This window comes from Sapajus apella, unplaced genomic scaffold (genome assembly GCF_009761245.1).
Source record: "Sapajus apella isolate SASKATOON/1434 unplaced genomic scaffold, GSC_monkey_1.0 scaffold84, whole genome shotgun sequence".
Taxonomy (NCBI): domain Eukaryota; kingdom Metazoa; phylum Chordata; class Mammalia; order Primates; family Cebidae; genus Sapajus; species Sapajus apella.
Window position 1 is genome coordinate 6,892,781 of NW_022437024.1, and position 16,816 is coordinate 6,909,596.

General features: G+C 35.6%; 1 protein-coding gene and 2 non-coding genes across 3 annotated transcripts; 2 read left to right on the forward strand and 1 right to left on the reverse strand.

Annotated features, from left to right (window-relative positions):
* Nucleotides 1-2,343: 2,343 nt before the first annotated feature.
* Nucleotides 2,344-2,507, forward strand: LOC116533901. Its single transcript, XR_004261507.1, has one exon. It is a non-coding gene; the product is annotated as a U1 spliceosomal RNA (small nuclear RNA).
* Nucleotides 2,508-4,185: 1,678 nt separating this feature from the next.
* LOC116533893 lies at nt 4,186-4,292 on the reverse strand. The gene has a single exon (XR_004261499.1). It is a non-coding gene; the product is annotated as a U6 spliceosomal RNA (small nuclear RNA).
* A 9,584-nt stretch (nt 4,293-13,876) lies between these two features.
* Nucleotides 13,877-16,481, forward strand: CAPZA3 (capping actin protein of muscle Z-line subunit alpha 3). The gene has a single exon (XM_032253774.1). The coding sequence runs from the start codon at nt 15,562-15,564 to the stop codon at nt 16,459-16,461; it is 900 nt and encodes a 299-aa protein (XP_032109665.1). The 5' UTR covers nt 13,877-15,561; the 3' UTR covers nt 16,462-16,481.
* The last annotated feature ends 335 nt before the right edge of the window (nt 16,482-16,816 follow it).

A 16,816-nucleotide genomic window follows, 5' to 3' on the forward strand; every position in this document is an offset into this window, starting at 1 on the left:
TTCAGGAGGATTCAACACATTTAAATTTTAGAAAAATGAGATAAAGAATTCAGGAATGACTGGGGTCAGGGAGCGTTAGAAACACTAGTAGAACTATAGCATTACTAACAAAAAACTGGGAAACAGGAAGTTCAGCTTAGAGGGAGATTTAATTTGTAAAAAAAAAATGTTTTTTATAACATCTTAACTCTCTTGTTACATTGTAAACAGCTTGAATGTGAGAAGCATGTGTTGACAGGGCATTGTATCATGGTGGGATCTGTGGTTGTCAAATCAGATGCTGGGTCTCCAGAGCTTATTAAACAATCATAGCGCCTTAAAATTCTGTAGTCTTAAAGTAATTCATGCATATTGTTAATTCCCTTACTTAACTAACATGGTTCAACTTACTGTTTTTTAATTCTGGATTTGGAGGTCCATGGAAGTGGATGTTACAGAATTAATTTCATTTTAGCCTTGCTCCACTCTTTATTTGTCATAAATCTTAAGCAAGTCAGTAAAAGTTTAAAATATGCCTGTAATTCCTGATAATTTTGGTTATAGAAAATTATATAAATAAAAAATTATGCTTCTACTGAATAGCAGCATAAAATAAAATATACATTATTCACTGAGTAATGAAAGTTTTATTACTTTCAAACAGAGCATAAGCTTGGTCATCTGAAATGTCCTGATAATTTGTTTTGTCTCGTGTTCTTCTAAAAGGTCAAAGTTGCCGTCTTATACTAAAACGATTTGGAGATATACAGTCCAAACAAAATTCCACAAATCCAAAGAATCGCTATAATTGATCAAAATCAAAGAAGAATTGAAAGGCAAATATTAATCAAATTATTGAAAAATGAAACCCACGCAAAATAGTGAGAGTTGTATCACTGAGGAAGGGAAGATCTAATTTTAGTAGAAAGATAAAAGGAAAAGGAAAGCAACAAGGAGCAAATAACGATGGGGAAGAAAAACAGGACATGGTAGCTTCATGATCAAGGGAAACAGGGAGAAGAAAAGCAAGGAGAAAGAAGATGCAATTTGAGTGCTGAGGCACGGGATAGCAGCTCAGACTGCCAATGTACTAGACTACCCTATAAGAGAAAACTGAAGCTCAAAAATCTTGAGTAAATTTTCCCCAGCCCCACGGGTAACCTGGATTTTTAACTAACTCTAAGACCATCCAGAGGAGCAGTTGGAAGAAAGAAAGTCAGTATATCATTACACAGATTAACAGTATATATGCAAAAATAAATTCTGTAAAATGCAAATCGGACCATCTCACCTCTCTCTTAAAGTTCTCAACGTTCCTCCTTTGTCTTCAAGACAAAACCCCAACCGTATTGTGTAGCATCCAAGGCCATCTAAAACGTCACGGACGATTTCTGCTCTTATCTTTTTCCTCCTTGCACCTTACACTTCAGGTGCTCTGAATTAGTTGCAGCACAGGTACCAAACCATCTCTTGCTATGGTACAGATTTTTTTTTTTTTTTTTTCTGGAATATCCTTCTTTCTTTTTAAATTACCAATTTCCACTAATCCTTGAAAAAGTGTCACCCACTCTAGAAATATCCCCTGGGTCACGTCCTCTGTGTCTCCTTCCCAGGTTGCATTAGATACCCTTTCTCTGGGTTCTTATAAGACTCCACTTTCTTCTCTCATAAGGCTTATTAAATTGGAATGACAGCCTTTTTCTATAGCCATTCTAGAATTGCCTCAGACAGTGAGTTTGTCATTTGTTTCTTGTATCCTTAGGTCTTACAAAAGTGCCTGACTGAAGACATTCAGAATGTGGCCTACCACCCAAACAGTATTATGAATCTGATGAAATAAGTGCATCTAGACAATAATTAGATATAGGAGTTAAGTATCTCCCTAGACTTAAGGAGGATGGGAAAAGAGATTTAAAAATGCATATTCCAGAAGATATGCAAAATCTCAGGCCCCACCTCGGGGTTCACTACCATCTTTAAAATGTTTCATATTAATCATTAAAAGTATGACATAAAATAAGACTAATAAAACCATTTTTCTCCTGTTTAAAAAAATGTTATTCTTCACAAGGAATAACTTTGCAAAGAATAACATTTTTTTAAACAGGATAAAAATAAAAAAGTTATTCTTTGCAAAGCATTACAAAAAGCACTTTCCCAAACAATTCATTCAATGTCTTGTATATTTAAAAATATACCACATAATTCAAGACCATGGAAATCATGAAGGTAGATAATTTTATTTTTTATTCCCAATGCCTACCACTGGACCTACCCTAGAGCAGGAGCTTAACTACTATACTTTTAAATGAATGATTGAGTAAACAAGGAAAAAAGAATACAAAAATAATTCTAATGATAGTCATTTCAACCTGGCAGGGGAGATACCATGATCATGAAGGTGGTTTTCCCAGGGCGAGGCTTATCCATTGCACTCCGGATGTGCTGACCCCTGTGATTTCCCCAAATGTGGAAAACTGAACTGCATAATTTGTGATAGTGGGGAACTGCATTCACACTTTCCCCTGGTAAATATTTTTTTAAAATAAAAAAGGATAGTCATTTCAAGTGTACACTTTCAGAAAACTGAATGAAGGCTTTCCATGTTGTCACCATTTTCCATTTCCAATGCTCAGTTTGCTAGTAAAAATGTGAAATATTACTTAAATAATGTGATGAGAAAGCTGATTTGTCAAAACAGAATTTTTTTTTCATTATATTTTAAGTTCTGATGTACATGTGCAGATCTTGGAGGATTGTTTAAACACAGGCCATTTGCTGCCTCCATCCTCGCATCACCTACATTAGGTATTTCTCCTAATGTTATCCCTCCCCAGTATCCCCACCTCTTGCTATCCCTCCCTTAACCCCCATTCCACAACAGATCCCAGTGTGTGATGTACCCCTCCTTGTGTCCATGTGTTCTTATTCAATACCCACTTATGAGTGAGAACATGCAATGTTTCGTTTTCTATTCTTGTGTCAGTTTGCTGAGAATGTTGGTGTCCAGCTTCATCCATGTCCCTGCAAAGGACGTGAACTCATCCTTTTTTATGGCTGCATAGTATTCCATCGTGTATATGTGACATATTTTCTTTACCCAGTCAATCCTTGATGGGCATTTAGGTTGGTTCCAAGTCTTGGCTATTGTAAACAGTGCCACAATGAATATGCATGTGTATGTGTCTTTATAATAGAATGATTTATAATCCTTTGGGTAAACCCAGTAATGGGATTGCTGGGTCAAATGTTATTTCTATTTCTAGATCCTTGAGGAATCACCACACTGTCTTCCACAATGGTTGAACTAATTTACACTCCCACCAACAGTGTAAAAGCATTCCTATTTCTTCACATCCTCTCTAGCATCTGTCATCTCCAGATTTTTTAATGATCACCATTCTAACTGGCATGAGATGGCATCTCAATATGGTTTTGATTTGCATTTCTCTAATGACCAATGACAATGAGCCTTTTTCATACATTTGTTGGCCACCTAAATGTCTTCTTTTGAAAAGTGTCTCTTCATATCCTTCACCCACTTTTTGATGGAATTGTTTTTTTCTTGTATATTTGTTTTAGTTCTTTGTAGATTCTGGATATTAGCCCTTTGTCAGATAGGTAGGTTTCAAAAATTTTTGCCCATTCTGTTGGTGTCAGGTTCACTCTAATGATGGTTTCTTTTGCTGTGCAGAAGCTCTGGAGTTTAATTAGATCCCATTTGTCTATTTTGGTTTTTGTTGCCAATGCTTTTGGTGTTTTGGTCATGAAGTCCTTGCTTATTCCTATGTCCTTAATGGTATTGCCTACGTTTTCTTCTAGGGTTTTTATGGTGTTAGGTCTTATGTTTAAATCTTTAATCCATCTGGAGTTAATTTTAGTGTAAGGTGTCAGGAAGGGGTCCAGTTTCAGCTTTCTGCACATGGCTAGCCAGTTTTCCCAACACCATTTATTAAAGAGGGAATCCTTTCCCATTGCTTATTTTTGTCAAGTTTGTCAAAGATCAGATGATTATAGATGCATGGCTTTACTTCCAAGGCCTCTGTTCTATTCCATTGGACTATATCTCTGTTTTGGTACCAGTATCATGCTGTTTTGATTACTGTAGCCTTGTACTATAGTTTGAAATCAGGTAGCATGACACCTCCAGCTTGGTTCTTTTTGCTTAGGATTGTCTTGGCTATGCAGGCTCTTTTTTGGTTCCATAAAAATACGGAATGCTTCACGAATTTGCGTGTCATCCTTTTTCAGGGGCCATGCTAATCTTCTCTGTATCATTCCAATTTTAGTATATGTGCTGCTGAGGCGAGCACAAAACAGAATTTACTTTTAACGTAAGATACGGCATTTTAAAGTTGGTTGTATCTAAAATGACACTAAAAATAAAGCCTAATTAAATTCAACTTATAGTACAGGAAATGATATCGCTTGCCACTTTCTTTTTTCCCAAACTCTGACACTAAATTGTTTTACAATTTTGTCTTTTTCCTTTTATTCTGCTCTTTCCTCCTTAACAAATATATGAATCAGATACTATACTGGGTAATAAGGATGCAAAAGTAACACACTGTCAGAGCCCTCTTTGAAGCATATAGTCTAGAAAAAGAAAGTAGACATGGAAGTGTATAGGTGCCAAAATGTAAACTTTGTAGCTGAGCACAATGGCTCACACCTGTAATCCCTAAGCTTTAGGAAGTCAAGGTGGGAAGATCACTTGAGGCCAAGAGTTTGAAACCGGCCTGGGCAACATAGTGAGACCTGTCTCTAAATTAAAAAATAATAATAATAATTAGCCAGGTGCATTGGTGCATGCCTGTAGTCCCAGCTACTCTAGACACTGAAGGAGGAGGATCCCTTGAGCCCAGGATTCCAGTGCTCCATTAGCTATAATCATACCACTGTATTCTGGCCTGGGTGACAGAGAAAGACCTTGTCTCTATATTTTTTTTTAATTTTAAAAATAAAATAAATTTTATTGACAATGGACACAATAAGGAAAGTTGGACAATTCTTCCTGGAGGGTCAAAGAGAATCTTTATAGAAAAAGTGATACTGGAGCTGAGTCTTCAGAGATGAGAAAGAAGATATCTGCCTGAAATTAAGGAGGAAATGAGCTAATTCTACTTGTTAAGATCAGAGCAAATGAAGGTACAAAGTACAAAACAGAAGAGTGTAATTAGAGAGAATGTTAGTGAAGCTGTGGGAGCAGATAAGGCAAGAGGTACAGCTGAATCCCAGGGGTCCTCAGAAGTCACACTGAGAAACTTAGACTTCATTTGGAAAGAACAAGGAGTTATTGATGAGTTTTAAGAAAGAAATCACATAGATTTTTGTTCTAGAAAGATTACTCTGCAGCAGTATAGAAGCTAGGTGTCGGGATTAAAAACAACAACAAAAAAAAAACAGTCCGTAGGGTTTGTCCAACTCTGATGTACATATGAGTCACCCTGGGACTTGTTGAAATGCAATCAGCATCATTTCTGGTCTGAGGACCACAATGAGTAGTAAGTAGTTCAAGAGCAATTGACTTGGTGGACCTAAAAAGATAGGGTCAGAAGAGGAGTCTGAAAATCTCTTTAATTTCTGCTTGGATAACTTAGAGAATGATGCTGCTATCACCAAGCAAAGAAATATAGGAGGAAAAATAATTTTAGACGGAAAGAAGAGTTTCACTTTAAACATATTAAATTTCAAGTGCATCCGAGACATCTAAGCAGAGACAGCCAGTAGGCAAATGGTTTTGGGGTAGGGATAGAGGAAAACAATACACTATAGAAGAAAGTACAATAAGAACTTTGGAGTCAGATAGACCGAGACATGAGTTTCTATGAGATATGAAGAAATTATGTGAGATATGAAGAAATTATATCAACATTCTTATGCTCAATATCCTTATGTGTAAAAGAAGCTAATAATAATTTCCTTACATGCTTTTAATAAAATGGGAACAAAACCTAATCAGTGCCTAGATTATGGCAGAGGATGAACAAATGATGCCATTTCCATGTCTTTGAGGTTCAGGATAGAAAAGTTGGGACTTGTTCCTATGTAAGTAGTCATTGAGAGTCAATAAGGTAGCTCAGGAAACGTTTGTAAAGTAAAAATAAAGGAAATAAAGGGCTCATCTTTAGGAGGAGAGTAGAAGGAATGGTCACAGGACAGAAGGAGAAGGAGTAGTCACAGATTTTCAGAGAAAATTGGGAGAGAATGATGTCATAGAAGTCAGAACAAGGAAATTTTTTTTAAAAGAGGGTTAAGTGAAATGCACAGAGAGGCTAACCAGTGGATTTAGCATTTATGACCTAAAGAGATTTTGAAGATAGGTGTGAAAGCAAAATGGATTGCAATGGATCATTGAACAAGTAGAGAAATAAATGTAAATGATTCTTTAGGTTTATCTGTTAGAGAATGTGACATTAGAAGAGGATATGGTGCTTTTTATTTTTTGGATGAGACTTTTCTGAAGTTTACATGGTGGAGGACCAACTAAGGTAAGAAACCATAAACTTTAGGTGGAACCCAACAGAACAGAAGTGGCTGAGTTGATTCCAGGTAGCAGATTCATAGGGCAGAATCAGTAGAGAAATAATCTATCTCTCTGAATACCAGCTTCCAATCCATTCTAACTAGTGCCAGGTTATTTATCCTAAAATATGTAATATTTCTTTACTCAAGAAATTTCAGTGAGTACCCCTTGCTTACAAAAGGAAATCCAAATTCCTTGGTCTACCATTCAAGGTTTCCATCATCTGGTTATAACTGTCATTTGCAACACTTTCTTATCACATCTTTTCATGCATTCTCTACTCCAGTCATGTTTAATTACTTTTTATTCTCCACGCACTCTTTCCACATACTCCACATATATTGCTTATTTTTTAAGGTCCAGCAAGAATGCCACTTCCACCATGGCATCTTCTATAAAAGCCCAAATTAGTCTTTTCTCAGATTCCCTGTTAGCATTACCCATGAGATTTACAAGTTACTTATAAAACAGTAATTTCTGCATTCCTTTTTCTGCCTAAAAAAGAGAGATAACGCTTTATTCATTTTTTACAATTCACAGTTTCCGACAGAGTGTCAGCACATACTATAGATTTAATACTGGTTATTAATTCCTTAGAGAATATCAAGACTTAGGGCAAATCCTATAAAAAAAAATCCTGAAATTACAAAGGATACTATTTCATACTCAACCAACAATCAAAAGTGTAATCTAACAATATTTTCTATAAAATATTTTAAATGCTATAAAGACTATTGCATGATAAAAGCAATACATTTTTTAAGTAAAGGGATTTAAAAAGTCTTAGAGAATTGCTGCTCAAGCCATGAATCAATAATTAATCTTGTAGAAAGAAGTGCAGAATATATTGCCAAGATCATAAAGTTATATTTTCTTTACTCAAATTTATAATAAAATGTCATCTTGTAAGAAAATAAATTCATGTCAGAATTTGTCAGCAACTTAGAAAATGAACAAATGTAATTCAATTTTGTATATGTAACTGATGCAGCTTCCTTCTACATATATTTATATTGAGTACCTACTTTGTGTCATGCCTGCTACTAGGTATATTCATATACATATCTTATTTACTATCCACAACAATCATGTGAGATAACTATGCTAGTAGCCCCATTCAAGGGATTAAGAAATTTGCTCAGGGAGATTTTTAACTTGCCAAGTACTAAACAGCTAGGATCAGATCTATTAGAGCCAAGAATCTCTAGTGTTCTACGACATTAGAAGATTTTGGTCACCAAAGATTTATAAGGACTCATTTTATTTACTCTTGCAAAAGGTGCATCCATAAAGTGAGACAAAATTAGCAAGAAGCGTTGAAGCAAATGAGTTGAATGTTTAAGCAGCTTAATTTTCAACTATCCGTAAAATACAGTTAACCAATACACCTTCTCTAAGCACTCTACTTAATCAACATTTTAATGCATATATGGCAATTTAGCCTAAGGTGATAAAGTTTTATATTAGTGGTTCTAGAATTATTTTAATGAATAAGAATAGTTTATCATGATTATCAGCCTTGTTTTATGTAATTTATGCTTCAAAAGTACTTACAGTTATTTTAAGGAGGTTTTTGAAGTATTCTTAGCAAAATCTGCCTCTCTAATTTTTATTATTAGTGTTATTTTCATAGCCACTCCTAAAAGGCTTTGCTCAACAATAGATCTTCAGGCCTGCTCATGTCCCTAATCATACATTTCAATTAGTGAACCATTTCTGTACTTTTATAGTGGTTGAGCATTCTACATAATGCTTTTAAATATGGCATGTATTTCACTAAACTTCACTTCAGATATCTCTGCCCTAAAGATAATGTAAAGCAACCTGATAATCACTGAATAATATTTACGTTTCACATTTGATACAGATTTCAATATATTCTATCTTTATTTTGTCTTTAATGTAAATTTTATTAAATTGGGAAGCAATAGCTTTTCTCCCTTTGGAAGAAAAGCTACCAGAGGGAAAATCCTACATGTAAAGATTTTTATAAAAACTTGTATTCTTCAAATGTGCTATTAGCCACGAATTGATTAAAATTCTGTTAGCTTATGGACGCACGCACTGACTGGATTCAAAGAAACAATTCTGAAACGTTTATCTTTTACTGCAGTCTCCTGAGACACACAGCTATTCTTTTTTAACCTCCTTTTTGTGGTTTGTAAACTTGGGGGCTAAATCTTATTGAGAGAAGTGGTTGTTATAAGACAATTCTCCATAGGTCTCCTGTGTTTTTGTGTGTTTTCTAAGCAGAAGTATTCATTGCCTTTCTTCCATGCTAGATTTTCAAGGATGTTGGAATAGTGAACAGCTTTGGTAAAGATAGGGTCTCCTTCCAGAGAAGAAAAACAGTTTGGTTTACTGTTCACTATAATAGTAATAATGACAGCCTACAGGGCAAAGATCAGTTGGGCTTACTGCCCACCATAAAAGACCCAGGTTTAGGCTTACGGTACTTATTCTATAACACAACCCACTGTGTGTCACTTGTTCCTCTTCGTACCACACTTTAATAGCTGGGGCTTGGGGAAATAACATCCAAATGTGAATACTCTGACAACTGTCATTTCTGTGAGTAATAAGCTGTCTTTTTTCTTTGACCCACAAGCCTGCTTCCACCAGCTTCCATGAAGCTACCTCAGGCCAATTTGTTAGCTTCCAAGGAGGGTACAATGTCAGACCCTTCCCAGTTTGTGTTACCAATAACAACTTCAACACAGATTGTGCTACCTGAGTACTCACTTTCAAAAAACAAAGTAATACGCGGATTTTAATGTTCCTAACAATCTGGATCGGTCAGTCCAGCTTTCCTGCCTGATTCACCAAGAGATTTGTCATCTTTCTAGTATAAAACTCAGCTGAAATGGCTTTTCCTAATTTTATTAATGATCCTTCTGTCATCTAGTCACAGAATTGAGCTAGGTTTCCCTCCTACTAGTTCTTCTTCAAACAAAGATAATTTTTGGATGATTTTCTCTTAGGGAGTAAGCGAAATAAAATGTTTTCAGATTACATATTCCTTCTTGGTTTTTTAAATACCTTTATTGGGGTAAAATTGACATACAAAAAACTATATATATTTAATTTGTATACAACTTGATGAGTTTGGAGTTAAGTATACAGCCATGAAATTATCAACACAATCTATGCTATAAACATATCCATTCCTTCAAAAAGTTTCCTTCTGCCCTCTTTATTATTTTTTCCCCACAGGGTCTCACTTTGTCACCCAGGCTAGAGCGCAGCAGTGCCAGGCTCACAGCAGCCTCTATCTCCTGAGCTCAAAGGATCCTTCCACCTCAGCCTCCCAAGTAGCTGGGCCCACAGGCAGGCACCACCACTCCCAGCTAATTTTTTGTAATTTTTGTAGAAACGAGGTTTCACCATGTTGTACAGACCGGTCTCGAACTCCTGAGCTCAAGCAATCTGCCCACCTCAGCCTCCCAAAGTGCTGGAATTACAGTCATGAGCCACTGCATCCAGGCCCTCTTTATTACTTTTGTGTGTGATGAGAATACTCAATCTAAGATCTACCCTCTTACATTTTTAAATATGCAGCACAGTGTTATCACAGGTCCTACGCTGTTCAGTAGCTCGCTGGGGTCTATTTGTGTTATATAACAGAAACTATACCCTTTGACTAACACTTCCTTGTTTTCCCCTCCCCCGGCCCTGGTAACTATCATTCAACTCTCTTCTTCTATGAGTTTCACTATTTTAGACTCCTCACATAAGTGGTGTCTTGAAGTATTCGTCTTTCTGTGTCTGGCTTGTTTCTCTTAATACAATGTCCTATAGTTTTATCCATGTTGTCACAAATAATAAGATAGTCTTTATTTTTTCAGGATGAGTGATATTTCATTGTATGTACATACTATATTTTCTTTATTCATTCATACACTGATGGACACTTAGATTGCTTGCATATCTTGGCTATTGTAAAATAATGCTGCAGTATATATGGGAGTGCAAATATCTCTTGATTTCAATTCCTTTGGATATATATCCAGAGGTGAAATTGCTGGATTATATGGCAATTTTATTTTTAATTTTTGTGGAACCTCCATATTGTTTTCAATAGTGTTTGTACCAGCTTGCATTCATACCGATAGTATATGAGTTCCCTTTCTCCACATTCCTGCCAACACTTTTCTATTGAATTTTTTTATAATAATCTTTCTAACAGGTATGAGATGATATCTCATGTAATTTGATTTGCATTTCCTTGATGAGTAGTGATGTTGAACACCTATTTATATACCTGTTGGCCACTTGTATAGCTTCTTTAGAGAAATGTCTATATTGCTATAAAACGTGCAAATCCCTTTGCACATTTTCTAATCAGATTACTTGGGGTTTTTATTCTATTGAGTTGTGGGATTCAATTTTGGATACTATCCCTTTATCAGATATGTGGTTTGCAAATACTTTTATTCTGTAAATTGGCTTTACATTTTTTTAAAATTATTTCCTTTGCTGTGCAAGAGCCACTTTGTTTCATGTAATCCCACATGTCTATTTTTACACAAGTTTTTGTTACCTGTGCCTTTGGAGTCATATCTAAGAAATTCTTGCCAAGCCCAATGTCAAAAAGCTTTTTTCCGATTTTCTGGGCTCTCCATTCTGTTCCATTGGTCTATATATTTGTTTTTATGCTCTTATCATACTGCCTCGATTATTTTAAATATATTTGAAAACCAAAAATTTTGATGCCTCCACCTTTATTTTCTTTTTTAAGATTGGTTTTGGTTATTCAGGGTCTTTTTCTGTTCTAATATGAATTTTAGGATTGTTTATATTTCTGTAAAAACAAAACAAAAATGCCATTGGGATTTTAGTAGGGATTACATTTAATCTATAGATCGTCTTGGGTAATATGGATGTATTAACATAGGATGTCCTTCTGTTTATTTGTATCTTTTAAAGTTTATTTCATCAATGGTTTACAGTTTTGATGTACCAGTTTTTCACCTCCTTGGTTAAATTTATTCCTAAATATTTTATTGTTTCAATGTTAATGTAAATGAAAATGTTTTCTTGATTCCTTTTTGGATAGTTAATAGTTAATAGAAATGCAACTAATTTTTGCATACTAATTTTGTATCTTGCAACTTTACTGAATTTAATAGTTCTAGTAGTTTTTTGGGGTTTTTTGTTTTGTTTTGTTTGTTTGTTTGAGGACTGTCTCTCTGTTGCCCAGGCTGGAGTGCAGTGGTGTGATCTCAGCTCACTGCAACCTCCACCTCCCAGATTAAAGCAATTCTCATGCCTCAGCCTTCCAAGTAGCTGGGATTACAGGCATGTACCACCACCTCTAGCTAATTTTTGTATTTTTAGTAGAGACAAGGTTTCACCATGTTGGCCAGGCTGGTCTTAAACTCCTGACCTCAGGTGATGCACCTGCCTCAGCCTCCCAAAGTGCTGGGATGACAGGTGTAAGCCACCACGCCCAGCCTTCTAGTCATTTTTTGACAAAATCTTTAGGACTTTCTACTTATAAGCTCATGCCGTCTGCGAATAGAGATAATTTTGCTTCTGCTTTTACAACTCAATTACCTTTTATTTTCATTTCTTGACTAATTGCTTTGGTTGGGACTTCCAGTACCATCTTAAACAGAAATGGTGAGAGTGGGCATCCTTGCCTTTTTCCAGATCTTAGAAAAACAACTTTCAGTTTATTGTGTATGATATTTTCTGTGGGCTTTTTATATATGGACTTTATTGTGTTAAGTTCCTTTTATACTTAATTTACTGAGATGAAAGGGAGTTAAATTTTGTCAAATGCTTTTTCTATATTTTTGAGCTGATTATGTGATTTTTATACTCCATTCTGTTCATGTGGTGTGTCACATTGATTGATTTCTGTATGTTGAGCCATCCTTACATGCCATGAACACATATTATTTGATCATGGAATATGATCCTTTTAAAGTGCTATAAATTTTGGTTGCTATTATTTTGTTGGGGAATTTTGCATCTATGTTCATCAGGGATATTGGCCTAAAGTTTTGTTTACTTGTGGTATCTTACTTCAGCTTTGGTATCGGGGTGATGTTGACCTCATAAAATAAAATTGGAAATGTTCCCTCTTCTATTTTTGGAAGCATTTCAGAAAGATTGGTATTTATTGTTCTTTAAATCTTTGGTAGAATTCACCTATGAAGTCATCTGGTCCTGGGCTTTTCTTCATTAGTCAGTGAGACACTCCAAACAGGGTCTCACTATGTTGTCCAGGCTAGTCTCAAACTCCTGGCCCCAAGTTATCTTTCCGCCTTGTCCTCTCAAAGCATTGGGATTACAAGCATGAATCGCTGCACCCAGCCTCTCAGTCTCCTTTTTGTTATTGGTCTGTTCAACCTTTCTAGTTCTTCTTGGTTCAGCCTTGATGGGTTGTATGTTTCTAGAAATTTCTCTATTTTTTCTAGATTGTCCAATTTTATAGTGTATGATTGTTCATAATAGTTTCTATGGGTTTTTCATTTTTGTGAGATCTGTTGTCATGTCTCCACTTTCATTTCTGATTTTATTTGAGTTGTCTTTCTTTTCTCTTAATCTTACTATTTGTCAATTTTAACTTTTCAAAAAAACAAGTCTTAGTTTCTTCAATTTCTTCTAATTTTTTCTATTCTATTTTAGTTATTTATGTGCTTAATCTGTATTATTTCCTCCCTTCTGCTAACTTTGGGCTTATTCTCCACTCTTTCTATAAATCACTAACATCTAATCCAGTTACCATTATTATTTTGATCTAATTAGACATCCAGTCCTAGGTTTGATGTGAGCATTCCTGTATGCTCAGGAAATTATTCTAAACTGATATCCTGGCATTATTTCAGATTTTCTCATTAACTAATTTTACCTTCTACAGAAATGTTCTCCATATTGATTGTAAATACACTTAATATAATTAATTCCTTTTCTTCTTAAGAGACTAATTTTTATATGACATTTACTCACATTGGATTAAGTTCCTCCTAGGGTGGGATAGGCAGGCGGTGGATATCATCTTACCTTAAAAATATTTTTCACATGAATATAACTGCACCGAATATCTAATTTTTCAAGTAACCTGTGAGTTTTTTCTAGGTTAATTTTTCCACCTCTAAAGTCATCCTGAATCTTCGACAAAAACCATGTATGAAGAACAAAAATGTTAAGGAAATTCTTGTAGAAAGTCATTGAGTATTTAAAATTCCTAAAGAAACATTTGCTTTACTGTACTTGTTTTTATTTTTAAAGAATATGATTAAATTACAGGATAATTATATGATACAAATATTTTAAAAAACAAAATTAAGTAGTTTCTATGCTATTGTAAAGGTATGAAAGGGCATAGCACAGTAAAAATACAAAAAAAAATTTAAATTAAAATTTGAGAAGTAAAGTCATTACTTAGAAAATACATTAAAACATTATTACAATCTATGGCCTGAAGACATGAACTTGAGAGGCAGCTAGACTTCAATATCACCTCTCACCCGACCTCTCTCAGTTTTAGTTCTCTCTTCCAGAAAGGTGAGCAAATTTACCCTGAATCTTAAGGAAGGTAGAAGCATTAGGTGAATTCCTAATATGTCACCGAACATAGTTGCTGCTACTTACTGTTCAATAAATAGTAACCATGACTGATAAAATTATTATTAATAGATTAGTCATATGCCTAGCTATACACACACTCAAGAAAGTAACATTTTAACTACCGTCAAAAAGCATCAAAAATACCATGCTGAGTGTATATTGGGTATGAAAGAGAAAACAAACAAAAAACTTACTTATCATAGACAGATAAGCTACAAAAACTAGGACATTTCCATTCTAAGATTGAAATGAGATAATGACAGTTATCACTAAAATCATAAAAGGTATGGGTAAAAATTATGCAAAACTAAGTTACAGATTGTTAGAGCAAATTAATGAGATGTCCTTAAACTTAATAGTTATGACTTAATACAGCAAAGCTCATGTCCTTGTAAGAAAAAGATACCAGAATGTAGGGAAACTTAGGAAAGGTCAGAGCAGACATGGAACAAGCAGTTTGACTTAAATGAAGAGGACTTAAATTCAGGACTCTTCGAAAAGAATAACAGCATCAAGTAAAGAGGATAACTAGGAGGAAGGAGAAGAGGGGCAGAAAGAACTTCTCAATGGATATCTCGTTTCCATAGTTTTATGACCTGTAGAGCCGTTTCTCCTCGCTTAGAAGTGTCTCCCCAATAGATGCTGTCACGGGTTCCAAATACAATTAACTTTTTCCCTTTGCAGAAAATAATTTCTTGATGCTCATCGGCTGTTACCACTTTTCTAGGGAGAAAGCAGAGGACACATAGTGGTTTGTTGCCTTTGTTCTTTGAAGCCAGCTCACACTTAGCCACAGAAACAGTATGCAAGATGTGGTACCTGCATTACCCTGCCCTGGAAACTTTTTGGCTTCTTGAATTCTGACTGTCTCCACACCCACTGTTTGAAAACACAGCTTTCTCTGATGTCTGGCATTTTTCCATGAACTGCCATTGTATATCATTTAATTTTTACTATTTTGTTTTAACCCCTCAAACCTTTCATCATAATGTGCTTCCAGTGGGTTTGGGCAGCTGCTCTGAGAGCCTGAGTATAAATCAACACCATTGTGATTCCTGAAGTTCCAAAGTGCTGTCACTCTAGAAACTTTGGGCTGCTTCTCTAGATCCCTGACAACATATAATGCACACAGAGACACACCACTTTTAAAGAAGACTGTTCAGGAGGCTAAGTTCTTAAAATCTTCAAAATAGGTACAGCTGGTTAGCTGGGCACCATACTATCAGGTGACTGTCATTTTTTTCTTTTGGTCTGAATGCCCATTGTGATATCATCAGAAGTTCCCCACTGCATAGAGAAAGCTTCTTTATGACCTCATCAGGAGGCTCAGAGCTTGCCAGACTGCCTGCTTTCATGGGTGGGTATAATAATCTTCAGCTTGAATGTTAACACCTTGATGGAAAAGGTGTCTCATGGAATGTTTTCTTATCCTTTGAACACTCTTTATTTCAGAAGCTTTGCTTCTGTTGCAACTAATCATGGCACTTAGCGTGCTGAGCAGGAAGGACAAGGAAAGAGTAATTCGCAGACTGTTAATACAGGCACCTCCGGGGGAATTTGTAAATGCCTTTGATGATCTCTGTCTGCTTATCCGTGATGAAAAACTTATGCACCATCAAGGTGAATGTGCAGGCCACCAACACTGCCAAAAATATTCTGTACCACTCAGCATCGATGGAAATCCAGTACTCTTGTCTCACCACAATGTAATGGGTGACTTCCGATTTTTTGACTATCAAAGCAAACTTTCTTTCAAATATGACCTGCTTCAAAATCAGCTGAAAGACATCCAAAGTCATGGTATCATTCGTAATGAGACAGAATACCTGAGAGTTGTTGTTCTGTGTGCCTTAAAACTGTATGTGAATGACCACTATCCAAAAGGAAATTGCAACGTGCTGAGAAAAACTGTCAAAAGTAAGGAGTACTTGATAGCTTGCATTGAAGACCACAACTATGAAACGGGAGAGTGCTGGAATGGACTTTGGAAATCCAAATGGATTTTCCAAGTTAACCCATTTCTAACTCAAGTAACAGGAAGAATATATGTGCAAGCTCACTTCTTCAGGTGTGTCAACCTTCATATTGAAATATCCAAGGACCTGAAAGAAAGCTTGGAAATAGTTAACCAAGCTCAACTGGCTCTAAGTTTTGCAAGGCTTGTGGAAGAGCAAGAGAACAAATTTCAAGCTGCAGTCTTGGAAGAATTACAGGAGTTATCCAATGAAGCCCTGAGAAGAATTCTACGAAGGGATCTTCCAGTGACCCGCACTCTTATTGACTGGCAGAGGATACTCTCTGACTTGAATCTGGTGATGTATCCTAAATTAGGATATGTCATTTATTCAAGGAGTGTGTTGTGCAACTGGATAATATAAAGAATTGCTCCTGGTAACTATCTTGATTTGACTTGTTTATGTTTCTGGGGAATTGTTATTTTCCTAAAATTAAGCAATCTGTAGAGATGCTTCTCACTAGCCAATGCACATTTAAATGAGGAAAGTGTTACAAGTAATTTTACTTGGGAAATATTTATGTATAAGGCAAGAAAGTGTAAAGTAAAATGTGTTTCATAGTAGTGACCATCATAAAGACCAAGATATTTGTTAGAAACTAAAATAGTTTTATAGAATATGGGATTCCAGAAATAATATAGAGGTGGCCAGGGTTAAGGCCGTGTGTGTGTGTGTGTGTGTGTGTGTGTGTGTGTGTGTGTGTGTGTGTGTGTGTGTG

Bases quoted from the DNA above. Each gene is read 5' to 3' on its own strand.
- CAPZA3 (XM_032253774.1), top strand. From the start codon at position 15,562: ATGGCACTTAGCGTGCTGAGCAGGAAGGACAAGGAAAGAGTAATTCGC.